The sequence below is a fragment of the Amyelois transitella genome, chromosome Z (genome assembly GCF_032362555.1).
Source record: "Amyelois transitella isolate CPQ chromosome Z, ilAmyTran1.1, whole genome shotgun sequence".
Taxonomy (NCBI): Eukaryota; Metazoa; Arthropoda; class Insecta; order Lepidoptera; family Pyralidae; genus Amyelois; species Amyelois transitella.
Window position 1 is genome coordinate 11,073,449 of NC_083535.1, and position 17,607 is coordinate 11,091,055.

General features: G+C 34.9%; 1 protein-coding gene across 1 annotated transcript in view; it reads right to left on the bottom strand.

Annotated features, from left to right (window-relative positions):
- Positions 1-17,607, bottom strand: part of LOC106133947 (disco-interacting protein 2) — a 77,632-nt gene that overhangs the window by 16,456 nt on the left and 43,569 nt on the right. Inside the window, exons 4-8 of the mRNA XM_013333840.2 lie at positions 11,596-11,724; positions 4,939-5,151; positions 1,723-1,844; positions 1,130-1,430; positions 334-645 (exon numbers count right to left, since the gene is read on the bottom strand). Coding sequence (XP_013189294.1) covers positions 334-645; positions 1,130-1,430; positions 1,723-1,844; positions 4,939-5,151; positions 11,596-11,724 — 1,077 coding nt within the window. The remainder of the gene's footprint in view (positions 1-333; positions 646-1,129; positions 1,431-1,722; positions 1,845-4,938; positions 5,152-11,595; positions 11,725-17,607) is intronic.

Genomic DNA, 17,607 nt, shown 5'->3' on the forward strand with positions numbered 1-17,607 from the left:
AGTTATACATATATAAACAGGAAGCATTTCTGTCGCTAAATAAATAACCACTGCAAAATTGTGGTTATAAGGAATGAACTTATACAATCTATACTAATATTATAAAGCTGAAGAGTTTGTTAGTTTGAACGCGCTAATCTCAGGAACTTCTGGTGCGAATTGAAAAATTCTTTTTGCGTTAAATAGACCATTTATCGAGGAAGGCTTTAGGCTATATAACATCACGCTGCAACTAATTATTCATCCTTGAGAGCTTCAATGATGCCCAAAATAACTATTCCACGCGGACGAAGGCGCGGGCGCAGCTAGTAATTTATATAGCGAACTGCTCACCTTTCATGCAAGCGTCGGAAGTGAGCGCGTACTGTATCCCACAGGAGCCCAACAGGAACCCGACTTGCTGAAGACCCGCGTCCCGTCTAGTGAGCGGGACTTCGATCGGGACTGGGACCACTCCAGCTTGGAGGCATCCGTAGAACGCACACATAAAGTTTATCGGATCATTGTTGGGGTAAACCAACGCTACACGATCTCCGGGCTTTATGGAATTGTCCCCGGTCATGGGTCCACCGCTGCTGGTTTTCGATGTGAAAGTCTTGTTTAGTAGTGCGTGGGCGATTTTGAGCGATCGGCTGAGGAGTTTACCTGTTAGACAAAATGCAGGTTACTTAGTACCTATGTTGTCTGAAAAGATTGACTGAAATAAAACATGAGCCTAATCTTGACCTTCATGGTGTGTGAACGAATAATTACAAAAAAAAAATAATTTTAAGAAGGGAGATCTTAACTGAGACATTCATTATTGACTTGTCCATGAATATATTTTACTGTCTGTTACACAGTTAGGAAAAAAAAAGAATCCCAAGTTAGGCTTACAAACTTGGTATTCTTTTTTTAAGGCGATGGGCTAGCAACCTGCCACTATTTGAATCTCAATTCTATCATTAAGCCAAATAGCTGAGCGTGACCTATCAGTCTTTTCAAGACTGTTGGCTCTGTCTACCCCACAAGGGATATGGACGTGACCATATGTATGTATGTACTGTTACTAAGATAAAACTTGAAAACATTTAACAAAACATACCTATTTTCATTGCATTAAAAAAAAACTAAAAAAAAAAGTACTTACCATAGGTAAGCGAATTGCTGAGTTTTCCATTAGGATCCAGCACTGTAGCCACGTTAGCTTTGAACGAGGCTGTTCCATATCTTTGCAGTGCCGCTTCAAGGTTCCTGGGCAGCCCGGCGGGCACCACGAGTTGTTCACCAACAGCTGGCGTCATGGTGCCACCTTCCGGCCTAGGTGCGTTCGGATCTTTAGGATTAGCAGCGATTTCCAATTCGATATCGTCGTCTTCGTAGAATTCTGGCAGTGGCCGTCGTTTAGGCCTCTTCAGTGTATTGAGCAGCTGTTGTATTTTCGCGGAGACCTGGAAATGTTTAATGGTAAATATTCGGTTCTGCAACCGGTGTTTATAAAAATAAAAAATCACAAACACATAGATAAAAGAAAAAAAATGGCGAGGTTCCATGTTTTTTATCTGCTAGTTAGTCTGCAGTTCTGAACAGCAGACAAAAAAGACTGATGTATGATCCGCTACATAACCCGACTAAGAAGAGATTTCCCAAATAATATACGTACAAGATAAAATAATATTACTGAATGACAGCTAATAATGGCTCTGTATTGTCCACAAATACATAGATATCCAAGCTCCCTACCTTCCACCTGCCAGTGCCAGTGCCGGTGTCTTCGGGCTGGGCGTAGCACTGTACGCGGTCGGCGACTAGGGCTCCGCCCCGGCGCGCCCCCGAGGTCGTGTGCGTCACATCCGGTTGAATATCTGTGGGGGAGAGGTGAGAACGATCTTTGTACTTGCCGTTTATCCATACTTATCATCTTCCTGGCATTATTCCCGGTGAGATCCTCACCTCTTTAGAGGGCCACCTCTAAATCCAAAGGCTGGCGCCTATGAACACGTTTTTGGATTGGGTAAGTCAAGTTTTCAAACGGAGCTACTATTTCTTTCCCATTTTTTCAAGGGAACCTTATCCTTATTGGATCATGGTTACGTAGCCAGCAGGTCGAATGTGCAAGTTCTTTCATCTATTTTATCTATAACTTGAAAGCAAAAGTGTGAGACGACTGGTCTAAGGCTTAATAATGATGATCTTCTTTTTTGCTGCCGTGTGGTTCCCGGCACCAATACAAAACAGAATAGGACCACTCCATCTCTTTCCCATGGATGTCGTAAAAGGCGACTAAGGTATAGGCTTATAAACTTGGGATTCTTCTTTTAGGCGATGGGCTAGCAACCTGTCACTATTTGAATCTCAATTCTATCATTAAGCCAAATAGCTGAACGTGGCAATTTAGTCTTCAAGACTGTTGGCTCTGTCTACCCCGCATGGGATATAGACGTGACGATATGTATGTATGTATATGTTCTTTTTTGCTCTCCGATATTCCAACGGTTAAAAAAATATTATACGCGTTATGTTGACTTTTAAGTTGTTTTATTAACTAAAACATTTTCAAACATCCTTAACAATATATTGTCCTGAAGCAAAAACCTGTTCGCTTCGTCAAGATTGATCCGCCACAGGAAAAGCAAGACTATACTAAACTAAAAATGTCGAAACCTTGAAAGCTTTTAGAGGAGGCAGCGAGGCTTAAAGAAGCGCATTTCCCTCAAAGTTTAATATATTTCGAAGATATAAAATTTTCCACTCTATTCAAGCATCAATTCATAAGAATGTACCTAATACGCCTTGGAAAGGCTTCAGTCAGTGCTCTGAAAGCCTCCTACGATGCAAATATAGTGTGCACAAAGGTCTTTTTATTCCTTTGAAGTGGGCATTTTCGATAAAAATAGATCACACGACATGATACGTAAAGAATTCTATAAGCTGCCAGGCTTTCTTATATCTTCGTAAAGGTCAGATGTACCAAAATAGCTAAAAAAATTATACCTTGTTACGGTTGCCCAAATTGAATTGAAATGAATATTATAAGAAATGGTTTTAACGAATTTTGTAAAACTGCAAAGCGTATTATACATACATATGATGACATAGTAACCACCCGTTTTGGTTAGAACCGATTCATAAGTTCATTTCGTACTGCTATAAAGTTCGATATACATTAAGGCATAGGTTAAAATTAGCGCTGAAAAAAAATAAGTTCGTTAATAACGCTTGAGTGTTGTTGACGTATCTCAAAATAATCTAAACATAATAAGGAAGGGTTCGTACATGAATAGGAATGCAACTATATTTATCATCCCATACGAATCAGAAACTGGGCCAAAGATTAGTTGGTAAAGTTGCGCTACGCTAGAAAGTTTAATTGGAGACGGCAATTGTTGGCGCGATGAATCGACGCGGCTAAATTGGTTGGTGGTGGTATGGCCTCGACTAACTAACGCTGTATCATACAATTCGGCTGAACTACGTACTTCGAACCACTGCTAACTATCACATCTGTCGAACAAACATTGTTAAACTTAATCTGTGGATTAACTATACTGAAATGTAGGTACCATTTTAACACAGAATTATTAATTACTAAATTATCATCATCGATCTTGTGGTGTATGTATACCATTTATTTTCATTATAGAGAAATGGAGAAACAACGTAATAACACGACAGAATGTCGGAAATTAGTGTTATTTTTTACTCTACCAGCCTAGAAACTCGGCCTTTACATCATCTGAAGATGATTAATGATGTAAATACAAACATACATATTATCACGTCTATATCCCTTCCTGGGCAGACAGAGCCAACAATTTCTAAAAAATACTAACTGAGCACGTTCAGCTGTTTGGCTTAATAATGTAAAGAATAGATCATATCCTTAATTGTCAAGAACTTTACGATATAAATATAAAACTCAGACTCGGAAGTGAGAAATGAACATCAGCTTTTTCTCAACTTGTTACGTTGCAAATAAAAGTTTTGATTAACTTGTTATAAACATCTGAATGTCAACTAAAGTAACAAGAAGTGAGGCGCATATAAAATTATATCCATCTTAAGAAACTTTAATAACGACCTATCAATTTCTTCCCCTTCTTCAACTTAACAATTTAAAGTAGTTTGCATCCATTCCTAGTGAAGTGTGAAGCTTCTGTAGTTTCATCCGACAGTAATAGTTTTATTACGAAATAAGTTATTAAAATAGTCCGTAAGATATCATACTTCATAGTCGTAGTAACATTTTTAAAGTTTTTAAGGGTGTTAGTATATTTTAATTACTCTTTCAAAAACTTATTAACGTGTTTGGAGGAAACTGTACAGTAATATTAGTTTATACATCAGTATAACAAATACACTACTATTTTCATGCGAGTGAAGCCGTAGGCAGAATCTAGTTCTGTTATAATTCTGTGATTTGTCTGTAGTAACTTACTAAATTTATTTTGAGGCCTATATCAAATTAATTGCTATCGATCATGGGGCGCATATCGATATTTCATAGCTGATCAATTATTCAGAGTTGTAACTGTTTATGTGGACGTTAGGGGTGAATTCAACATGATATAGTTCACGTGTTGCTTTTTATGGAGTACGGCTCTATCTACCTCGCAAGGGATATAAACGTGATTATTTGTATGTATGTTTGAAAACCCTATATATATTTTTTTGTGACGGACACTAGATCTTATATATAAAATTGTCGATGGTGGAACGTACCACCGAATCAAACCTTAAAATAACGGCCTTATTACAAGTACATTAAACTAAAAATACAAAAACATGTCTCCTACTATCTCACTCGTAAAAGCCAACAGTTAGCGCGTTCAAATGGCGAGCTCTCATAGGCTGATAGGCTCCAATATTTTCGCGCCATTAATAAACTTAGACTTCACTTACGTCGGTAAAACTTATAAGGGTTATAATACTGAACGTAAAGACGTATTATCAACTTACAAGCTGGTAGGTGCGTGATATCCGACAAATCAATCTCGGTCCTCTCTCTTGGCGGGTGTTTCTTCTCCCTCTGGTGGTGAGGCTGCTGCGGCAGTGGATGCGGGTGTGAGCGGGGGTGAGGGGCGGCGGGGCGGCGCGCGGGGGGAGATCCCAGCTCGGGAGGGGGAGGCAGCTCGTTGTCGCCAGCGCACGAGTCTTCGTCTGAACTTGATGCTGTTTTAAAAAATAAATAAACAAGGTAATACATTGGATTTGATCAAAAACGATTACATAAAACAAAAGTCATATAAATATCACATGTCTTTTCCGAGGTAGGCAGAGAATACCTCTTTTCATTTACCACATGGTTCTCCTGCGTCATCCAAGTTCATCAAGTTCTCTCAATATATATTCTTTCCATCACAACAATCCCTTATAACTAATACATACTCTGTAGAATAAGAAATAGCACCCAATTCAGTAGCTATGGCTGGTTATACGTCTATTGTATATTCTGAGATAGAAAATTGATTTTGTCCATTGTGTTCGGAATCCTTTTTACTTCCTCCTCAAGGCTCCGAAGCCTCCAAGAGGTTTAATTTCCCTGGTTATGAGATCAGCCTCTTAATAGTAATCAAAAGAGCAGATTATTTAAAACTACAGGAATTGTTTAAAAAAAATTATCTCCGTCTAATCTTTCTTGAAAACGCATAGGTACAAATGAGTAATTTTTTATCGCAACGACATGAAGATAATAAGCGTCGTAGCACGTCATAACAGTGCAATCTTTCAGGTTGATTTGTCGTATAACTTCGATTAATTTGTAAGTTTTCTTTTCATTAAAGCAACATATGCTCGCCCTTGCTCTACTGAAGCCATGTTTATTGCATTCATTACATAAATAAAATAGAACGCACAGGATAATAATCATTACATTAGAAAGAAAATACAAAATGATTCATCATAGAACCTTGTCCATCATAGGCTCTGTCTACCCCACAAGGGATATAGACGTGACCATATGTATGTATGCATAATTTTGAATCACGATATTATATCACAAAGTAACACAGCTGAACGTGGCCCTTCACTCTTTTCGAAACTTCGCTACCTCCTAAGGGATAAAGACGTGATTATAAGTACGCATAATCCTTTTTAACGCATTTAAATAAAGGTCCAATGTTGATAAGTACGTCTAAAAATGCAAAAGCCGTAATAAATTAACTATGATTAATAGCACGGGTAATTCATTATGACATATGATATTTTATTTTGTTTCATCATCTCATAATATATTTAAATGAATTTTTCAATAAAAAGACTAATCAATATTGGTTATGTATATTTCAGTGCCTAGAGAAACGGACCCTACGTATATAAATATATACGGGACAAATTACACAGATTGAGCTAGCCTCGAAGTAAGTTCGAAACTTGTGTTACGAGATACTCGTACTAACTCAACGATACTATATTTTATAACATATACTTATATTGATAAACATCCAAGACCCAGGCCAATTAGAGAAAGTTCGTTTCTCATCATGCCCTGGCCGGTATCCGAACCCGGGACCCACTGTGTCACAAACAAGCGCACTACCGCTGCGCCACAGAGGCCACAAAATGTATGTAAACATATAAGGGCTATACGCTGCCACTGCAGTACGGAAGCTTAACCGTATTACACATTACAATGCAACGGGAATGTTCAGGACATCAGATTCATCCAATTACGTCACGTTCCTGAAAGCAACATAATGCAATAATATATACGTATAATGGTGTTCTAGATACTACGTTAATTGCAATTTACAAGTCCGCTATATGTAATTAGACATGAGTACAATATGGCGTCCTTGATTTGGCAGCAAGCAAATTAGATGTTGGAATTAACAATATGAAAGCTTTTGTACGGTGTAAACTAATATTGGCTTGTAAATAAAAACGTTTTATTGAACTATCAGAATTCACTCGAATAAGTTATTACATTGGTCTTTTATAAATAAATATTTTTACAAAACACATTATTTGTATACATATTTATGGACATCTGTTCACTAGTTTAGCAGTGAAGAGGTAACAAACAAACAAAATTACTTTCATATTTACAATATTGGTTATACAGTCATAAACAAAAGGTTTAAAAAATAAAAAAGGGTTAAATGATATCATTTTACCGATTGGGCATGATAAATCAGTAACGTACATATGCCATAGCATTTACATCATATCCCCAAATTAACATACATGTAATCACGCCTCTTTCCCGGAGGGATAGGCAGACTACATCTTGCTACTTGACACAATTCCTTTTTACTTCTTTCCAATCATCAACACTCGGTTTCTGATTTCCTTTTAAATAATTTAATAACTTTATATATCAGAAGCACTTACTATTTGTCTCTATGAGATGCAGGTCTGTATCTCCTATGACTGTCGTCTATATTAAGCAAACACTGGTGTCAAGAATTTCTAGTCGTAACCATACTTCGACGTGGTATTCCAATAACGTACTAGGAAGAAATATTAGGTAGACTAGATGGATTTCCTGCCGATGTCGATATGAAGGGATGTTTAAGGCTAGACTACAAACATATGTGCATTTAATCATTTCTTCCTCTGTTGAGGGGTAGAGTTTAACATCTTACTACTTGCTACGAGCACTGCATAATACACAGACTTTTTTACGTGTAGACCTCAGCTTTCATCAGACGGATGGAGATTTAACGCACTCAAGTCAATAATAACAAAAAGCACAAAAGCAATTCTACGAGCTCTATTGTCTTTTTAAGTACATGTCAAATTGATTGTAGTCAAAGCCGAAGGAAAACGCGTTAATCATTAGATTACACGGCGCAAACCCAAGCCAACTAGAACCGTGCACTTGACAGTTTTTTAATTGGGCCCGTGTTTCGAGAAAGTGAAGGAAATTAATACTGGGGCGTAGTATTTTACACGAAACCACAAAAGGAGTGCAAGTAAAGTTACCCAGAGTTCATTAGAACTGCAGCTATGTATATGAGAAAACAAAGGATTCACTAGTCATTAACATGCTTTAATTTAATTTTGCAATGTATGTATCTAAATTATTAAATGTTCATAAAATATATAAGTTAAGTTTAGGCTAGATCAGGTGAAGATTACCTTTTACCTACGAACATTCATGATAAGACTGATGAATGTAAATGAAGCAAAATTAATATGGACGATATTGGTATAGCAGGGATCTTGGGAAAGATTAGTCTGTGTCTACACGTCTGGGAAAGAGGCGTGATCACATGTATATAGATATCGGACTATAATTTATACCAAATTCATGATAAAAAAATACATACCCCACTGAAATTGGTGCCGCGCGAATAAACTCGAATATTTTAATACAAATAAATAATTCAGATGTGAATTCTTACACTGCACATAATTGAATGAGGATAAATGTTGACCTCTTTTCGCAACGCGGGCTTGTTTACAATAAATATATTATTCACAGGAAATTCATAGAATTAATTCAAGCTTATTGTTTACGGATAACGTAGTTTACAACAAGATCATAAAACAGAAGTTTGAGAACAATGAACAAAGAAAGAAAGACAACAGTGAGCGGTCTAATGAATAATATGTTCAGGATTAGGGAATCATATTTATGAAGGTAAGAAAGATCTGCTGGTTCTAGGCGTACCGTACCGGCGTAGGTTGTGGCAGAATGAAAATGAAGTTTCCCATTAAAAATTCATTTTGATAGCAGTTTTTATTTCGAATGTCTAAAAATTTAAATTCTTAACCAACCATAAATGCGAAAGTTAGTGAGGATGTTCGTACTATACATATAGATAATTGTTTAATATCCTGTACCAGCCCAAGAAGGCGAATGGCATTGACTCAAATACATACAATGTAGTTCTGAACCAAGAGTTACAAGCATTCACAAGACATTACTCGCCTTACCGGAAAATTGCCAGAGTACGTAAAATTACTATTTACTTTGAACTGTTCATGGCACGGTGATACTAAAACATGAGCAAATCGCTTTCACGTACAACATGGATATAATTTTGCCACTTATCCTGCTCTTAGTAAAGTTTGCCGTGTGGTTCCCGGCACCAATACAAAAAAGATGAGGACCGCGCCATCTCTTTCCCATGAATGTCGTAAAAGGCGACTAAGGGATAGGCTTACAAACTTGGGATTCGTTTTAGGCGATGGGCTAGCAACCTGTCACTATTTGAATCTTAATTCTATCATTAAGCCAAATAGCTGAACGTGGCTATTCAGTCTTTTCAAGACTGTTGGCTCTGTCTACCCCGCAAGGGATATAGACGTGCCCGTATGTATATATGTAGTTAAGTAAGTACTAGCTATTGCCCACGGCTCCACCCGCGTGTAGGTCGGTATTAACAACTGTGAAAACTAAAATTATCCAGACTTATAAAATACTTATAGTTAATTCTTTAGTATTCAATTCACGTGCCGATTTGATATAGCCACTAGCATCCGCGCTCCCATTATCACATATTTGTCTCTGATCATCAGAAGAGTATACGAGCCACTCCTCAAGAAGGCAAGAAAGGTGGAGAAATTCTCAATAATACTGATTCTCTTCCCCTTCAACTTTGCATTTCCTGTCTTCTGTGAAATGAGCTTCCAGTATTTATTTGAAAAGACTATGTACAATACGCGACTTTTAATAAGGATATGAAAGGTATTTTTTCTGGCCAGCAATTAGCGCGTACATTACTTGTGTCGAGAGGAGAGGCAATTAAAAAAAAAACAGCTTACCATCAGCCATACGTCACACTATTTCGTACTAAACGAAAATAAAAAAACGTCTTGTAATATAATACGACCCTTGTTATACAAACGAGTTACATTAGATAAGCTGTCTTGCTAACCGTAAATCATCATCCTTAGCAATAGACTCAATACGGACAATCATGAGTCATGAAAACTTAAAAGTGCAGAGAATAAAAGTTCTTAATACAATGAAATAAGGAGGATTATAGTGTGACTTTTAGTTTTAGAGCCAGACGGTATGATGACCAACGTCTGGAGTCTACGGCTATCGATTCTTAGAACTAGTCTAAGTATTTTTGAAGCGATAGCTGCACTTTTGGTAAATTCTTTTGTCGTTGTATGTAACTATCGCTAGGACACGGAGTGGGACCATTTGTGTCGTAAAATACGACTTAGGGAATTAACACATATTTACCAAGTGAAGCGACAATATTGCTTAGGTAACTACAGAATAAAAATACTAAGTGTGGGACAATTAATCGAAAAGACCTGAATCTCAAATAAATCCGGCTAAACTTGGCCGTGCTGACTTTGTTTATCTCGTAATGAATAAAAACGTGATGCACTAAGTTATTTTCAAAATAAATTGGTGAATAATATGGCCGTTTTTATCGCGCGATAAAAATGACGTCGCTCGTGCCATGCTGCCCAGCACTAAGTAACTGTCTGGAAAGTTTTATTTTTGATTCGAATGCGACTGAACCTTTTAAATTTGCTGATTTTCACAAATAAATCCAGTATATTTATTATTTAATTGAAAAACAAACAGTCTAGTACTTTTTTTTTGCAAAAAGATAAAAGCTTTTAGTATGTTTTCACAACTCTGAATGGAAATCGTTAAAGCCGACCATTTCTTTCAAGTTTTATGTGAATCAGTTGAAATATTAAATTCAATTATCTGGTAGTGCTTTTGTGGCAATTAGGGATGTCAAAGAAATAAAATAAAATCTTTACGTGTTATTGGCTTTCCCGTAAATTCTAAATTCTTGAATAGTGCAGTGTAGTTCCAATTGCATAAAAAGACAAAATTTAATGAATTAAATTTTATTTTTGTTTGGTCTTTTACTCATAACCTTACAGTTAAAATATATTTCAACAAATCGTTCACTTCCAATTTAAAAGGTGTGTCGATTTATCCTCTGAGCAAATATTTACGGAGGACTTCACTTAAAAATTGCAGACTGATATTTCATACTTGAACTTAATATTTTACAGAAGAACAGTCTTTTTAAGAATAAGTTCGATCGTTCGTTGTTTCTCAATTATTTTTAATTTTGGTTTTAAACTAGTAATTTTTATATTTTTTTCTTTCCATATACTTTTTAAAAATAATTTGTAATTAGCATTTACACGCAACTTTACCCACGCGAATTTAGCGCCACCTAAAAAAAATATGTTTCTCGCAAATCCGAAATCAAACTTTTACCGGGAAAAAATGTAGGATATTACATGGGATTTTTATAGCCGAATGCAACAAGTCAAAAAGAATTTTTAAATCTGACGTTCCACGCAGCATGTCAGGATTAGTTTGTTGATGGGAACTGGGTTTAAAAAATAAAAGCATTCTTTGTGCCGATAGAGTTTCAGCTCTTGCAGTGGAATAGTTTTTTGTCGTTTCGCAGTCTACTCTGCACTGTGATAATTGCACACAAAATGCCAAAAACCGTTCCACTTAGACTATGGACACCATATAGACCAACTATTGTAACATTTATTTACGTACCATCACTCTGTTGTTATACCCTTTGGAAGGCTTCTTTACGATCGTTAATTGGACATATGTCTTTAATGCAAAGTATTAAAAAGAGAGAGAATATACCACGTATTGCCTTTCAACTTTCGTAATTAAGGGGGCTTTATCTTTTATGGCACAAAAAAACAACTTACACAGATCATGCCTCTCCCGGTCTGGACTCTTGGCCATCATGGAGGTCCTCTTCGACGGCATGGGCAGTGATGGCTTCGGTCTGTTCTGCATCTCAGCCAGAGCCTGCTGAACCGCCTCCTGCCTCACTTCTGCAAAATTAATCATGTTTTAGTATATTTTGTACTATGATTAAATTTTACAAAGTAAAAATACGATCCCGAGAAAGTCAACATAAATTTCTGCAAATTTGGTCTAATAGTCTTTCGGTTTATTCATTAGTTGAATTAGAGGACGATCGATTAGGCAAATATCTTAAAAGCACAAAAAATCTAAAGGTATAAAGCTACAATAGCTACAAACCAGTTTTTATAAAGACCTATTAACAATACGAAAGAATTAAGCCAATAATGACGTTGGATTTACTCTGTAACTTCTGCTTTTCACTGTTCCAATTCAAATTCACAAGACCATTAAAATCTTGGCTGCGAAAGTCATACAGATCTCGTTACATCAACATAGTAAAACAAGTCCGAAATACAATAGCGAAAACAAACAGAAGCGTTTTCAATTAAACTCTATGTTCATATCGGCAGAAATTCAATTAAGTTCGACGCCTATAAATTTTTCATCTCAACATTCTGTAGAGCCAAAGCTCCTTTTCGGGAAAGCAGAGAAATATATCCACGAAACGATTCACTTCAATCAAAGTGAAATAACGAAAAGCCGATACAATTTTCATTAATTTAAAGTATATATTAATATCGAAATAAAATCCAAATGAAATCTTAATTAGATTACTCTCCTTTTGAAATTGGTAACGTCGAATATTTCTACCGAGTAAATTTATAGGAAAATACATCAGCTCAATTCGCTTTGATGTATAGCACTTAAAAGAGATTCAGAAAAATTGCGTACTATTAAATGATTCTTACTCGATGTTCTTCTCATCCAAATGTTATTTTTGCAATACTAGGAGACGAGACCACTAACAACAAATAATTAAAATATATGTATTTGAACAACGAAAATAATATAATTTATTACTGAATTCTTATTTCTTCACAAATATTGGTTCTGTCTACAGCGTGTATGATCATTCCATACATAAACGTCATTACGAGTATGTATAAGTATGTGTGTGAAAGCATATTAAAAGCAATTAAACTCTAGAACCCTATAAATTATTCTTCTTGTTTGTAACTATTTACACTAATTAACTACTCCTTCAACATCAAGGATAACAGGAATTTATCATCATTATAAACGATTTAGTCTGCTTTCTATGGAACACAATTTCGCAGAAATAAGAAGTAATTTGTTATTTTTGCGGAAATTTCTTAGACTTGTTTACTTGGCTTAATAATGTTAGGGTAAAACCATAACACGCAAATTAATATTCACTCAACATTTTCGAATTAATATTTTAAAATTCCAAAATTACTGAACAGTATTTATCTTATTCCATCCTTTTGGGATTTGTTATTTTATATTGATATACATATATTTCCGCCAACCTTTATAAATATAACAATTATTACTCAAAACATTTATCTTATCAAAATTATACCTTTAAACAATTACTTTTATACCATACATTTCAAAGTTGATATTAGGATAAACATTGTATATTTGTAAAGTAAACGCTCAACGTTACATACATGCGTTCATATAAAAATTTCAAGAAATACATGCAGTTAAGTACTTGTATTGAAAGTATATACCATGCCATGCTTATTGTGTGCTTTATAATTAAAAGCTATGCTACAAATTACTGTATTGAAAAATGTAATATAGAAATTGACACACGTTATAAAATGATAAAATTCAGTTAAACACATTCAACCTTCAACTGTTAAATTCGCTTCGGCTTTCACAAAATCGACTGAAAAATTCTTATACCATATTATTTACAAAATAAAATGTCATTATGTTTCAATATGGTGCCCTCCAAAATGGCAAGATGGCGCGCTGGCGGGGTTTAAATCAGGAGGCTAACACTTTAGGTGCCGATTATACACTGTCCTGGATAGGAAGATTCGGGGTCAGGTGACCGCCGCTCATCCCTAATTATCTGACCTTCGCGCTGTTGGACCTTGGTAATAAGCGGACCCCAGATTATCCTCCTCAGGAACAAAAGAGACCTACGTAGAGAGAATAACAAACCCGAGAGGTAGATGATAAGGGATAAGACGTTGATATGTCAACGTTCGTATAAAGCCTCCAGGAACGGTATAAATAAAAAAATGACAACGTTACAATGAAGAACTGCTCATGAGACTATTATCTGTAAATCAATTTTGTCTGAGTAATCAATGTATCAATCAAATTTTCCTAAACGCATTTTTGTTAAAAGAAAATATCTGAAATGTTAAAGATAACCTGAAATTGTATTTATCATTCAATTAACAAACTAATGGCCTATTTAAAGCGATTCCGTTTGATTAAGTTTAGAAATTGATTTAATAACTATTTATTACGATGATTCACAAGCAGGTACCTACGTCATTGTATTATGTAACTCTACGTAATGAATCATCAGGTTAAGATGATCTTGCAACTATCTAGCTTTGTTATTTATAAAGTATTTTAGTTCAAACAGTCTTAGCTTCATAGACAGTTCATATATTTTCTGATAATTGTAGTATTTCTACCATAGAAATCGAATAATATTTTTAAAAATTTGATTTAAGTTATTATTTAAATCTTTTACTTAGATAATTATATAATACAACTAACTATATTCCGCGACTTCGCCGTAAAAATGTACTGTAAAAGCTGACCCCGTGTATTACCGTTTAAAGGAATGGAGAGAGAAGTTTTTGAAGACCAGTTTTTAAGTTATACCAATATGCATAGCAATGAGAGCAACGTTTTCGCGTGATGCGGATATACAAACATACAGTCAGACAAAAATTCAAAAATTCACTTTTATGACTTCTCTTCTTTTTCTTTTATAGATCCCTCATATCGAAATTCACCCAATACCTTTCAAGCACAGACACCCGTCAGTTACTATTTTTATTATATGTATGGATTGTCTGTTAAAAATACCGTAACAAATAATACACGTGGAACTACACTCATATAAATAAAAACATTCGAGTTGGAAATCAAACAAACAAGTATAGATTCTTAAACAAACATCTTGGAAGATATTTCATCCAATCTATTTGCATTCTTGTGGTGATTAATGTAACATTTATATTATTTTAATTGGCATTGACGTGACGACGAGTCATGTGAAGACACCAATTCGCCACATCACATCATACAATCAAGAATTGGCTAAGTTAACTATTTCCAAACCACTAGGGCTGAGGTTTTTGCTTTAGTGGCGGCTAACTGCATCAATCTCCGTTGTATAGTTTTAAAGATATATATATATATAAACAAACATAAATACAAACATACAGACACACGCGGAAAGCTATATAGCTTTATACTATGTAATGGATTACCAAAACAAACGCTGGGCTGTGTCTGAGCGATCAAAATTAAAATGAGCTCTGAAAATAATCTATGAAAAAAAAAAAACGTAATTAATTTTATCCATTGATATTAAAATGTTATTTCCCGGCTCGGCGTCATAATGATGGTGGATTACTGCGCTCTGCGGTTTAATACGATTAACTACTCTCCCACTAATGACATTCCAATTTAAATGTTGTTTCAATAGTAGTTAGGCAGTAAGTAGCCTAGTATTTAAATATGTTTCATATTTAATTTGGTTTAATTAAATGGATTGTAGTGTTTATATATGATTGATTGTAATGTGTTTAATATGATTGTAATGTTTGAATTTTGTATTTTTTTTTCATTGTAAAAACATAAGTTTATGTTATTAACTAACCCTGCCTCAGTTTAGCACGGGTAGCATTTATAGACATACTTTCAAAAAGCCACCTTGCTATCTTGTCAAAAAGAAACAATATCCGTCTACAACTTTCCGAGATAAGCGCATACCAGACAGAGAAAATAGGGGACTTTTTAATATGCTTTATTAATAATCATATTTTGACTGTACCTTCAATAAAAAGCCAAACATAAATATTTGAAATATGCAGTCGTTTCAAAATGAGATTCCGCTTCAAAACATAAAATGTCATAAGAAAGTTGAGTTAGTGAATTATTAAACGTTGAATTTGTAAATATCTCTTTGTAAATGTTACTAAATAACACAGAGATCTTGCATAAGTAGGTACTTAGTCAAAAGTAAGGAAGTCTTCTATGTAGCACTTCTCTAGGCTTATCTATTCAGCATCAAAACTGCACATTATTTACAATAAAGTTTAGATAAATTAACATCAGTTTGACCTTTTGTGTATAATCTCGGGTTGAGTAGATAGATTATAAGTCGTATCTAGTTTTCTTTATGTTGTCATTACACACTAACTTCAGCTTACCCATGTATTATAAAAGTTAAGAAGAGCATACATACATACATATAATCACGTCTATATAATCTTGAAAAGACTGATAGGCCACGTTCAGCTGTTTGGATTAATGATAGAATTGAGATTCAAAGAGTGACAAGTTGCTAGCCCATCGCCTAAAAGAAGAATCCCAAGTTAATAAGCCTATCCTTTAGTCGCCTTTTACGACATCCATGGGAACGAACAACAGAATAGCAACAGTAAAAGCAATTTCATCTAGATATTATGTCCTTAACAAAATATAATGAAACCTATTGTTAAAATAATGCGTGGGTATAACAATAGTATCGGGTACAAAAGTATTTGGGAATTGCGAGTAAAAGAAAACAATCTAAGTACATAAAATTACTTCGTTAGCAACACAAATTCTCTCCTTAAAATCGCATTGTTTATTTCTTTACAAAGAAATAATTATATCGGAACTCACAAAGTGAAATATATTATGTACCAGTACACTGTAGGTAGATGTTTTCAGAAGCTTTACAAAATTTTCTTCTTTTGACACAGGAAGTCCCTGAAAATCTTTGTGAAGTTTTCAAACAGAAATAAAACCTTGTGATCACACAAAACGTATATTTACTTTTTAGATATCTTAGTATCTATGTAATAAACCAAAACAACACAGTCCACTAATAATTGTTAGGATAAACAGTCAATAATCTTGTATATAATTTAGTTGTATAATTTAGTGCCACTAACAAACAATACAGGCTTTATAACCGGAATGAAAACCTATATCCTATACCTTTACCCAATGCCATTCTCTAGACTGTTAATGATATAAACGCAAAATTTCAAGTAGATTGATTCAAAAGATAACGCTTTAAGAGACAACAAACAAACAAACAACAGTTGGAATAAGGATTTGAATTAAGCCAAATACAATGTACATGTCGGAGTAATCTCTTACCTACTCCATTCTATTTACTATAGTATTGTCATCTTAATCACACACTTGAGTAAATTCTTATTTGTTACATTAATACACACATCAATCTCAAGCTAAATCAACACTATCATCTCTTCATTTACATAGATCACCAAAGACAATGAAAGACAGGACAATAAAACATTGAAACATGTAGCGATTCTGATGCAGAACGATATGCGTCTCTAAGCCCGAATTTTTTTAAAAAATGAATGAATTTAATACAAAATATTAAAGACGTCGGTGTAATCAGACACTGAATATTATAGGTTATTAGACATTCTAATAAAGAACTATTAATTTCAAAACTGATATAGAACTTCACATCAACGATAGTGCATATTACAGTTCACTAAGTGTTACCTACATATATCATTTCCTGTGAATATTATATTCATCATTTTGAACCCTAACATTGTTGTAATAAGCGCGAAGTTGGCGCCAACAAAGGGACCAAATGTCGCCCACATGTCGTGCAAGTGTAGAAACGCATAGGCTCAGTCACGCGACTCCGCTCCATTCATTGCAGACAATGGAATTCTTTCGCTCATTGAAGATGTGTAGTTGATAGTTTGTTATATTTGCATACGCAATTACGCGGTAGAGTCCCTACGGTCGTAATTTCAATGATTAGTTTAAAAATAAAAGAGAAATCTCCTGTCTTCAGTTGA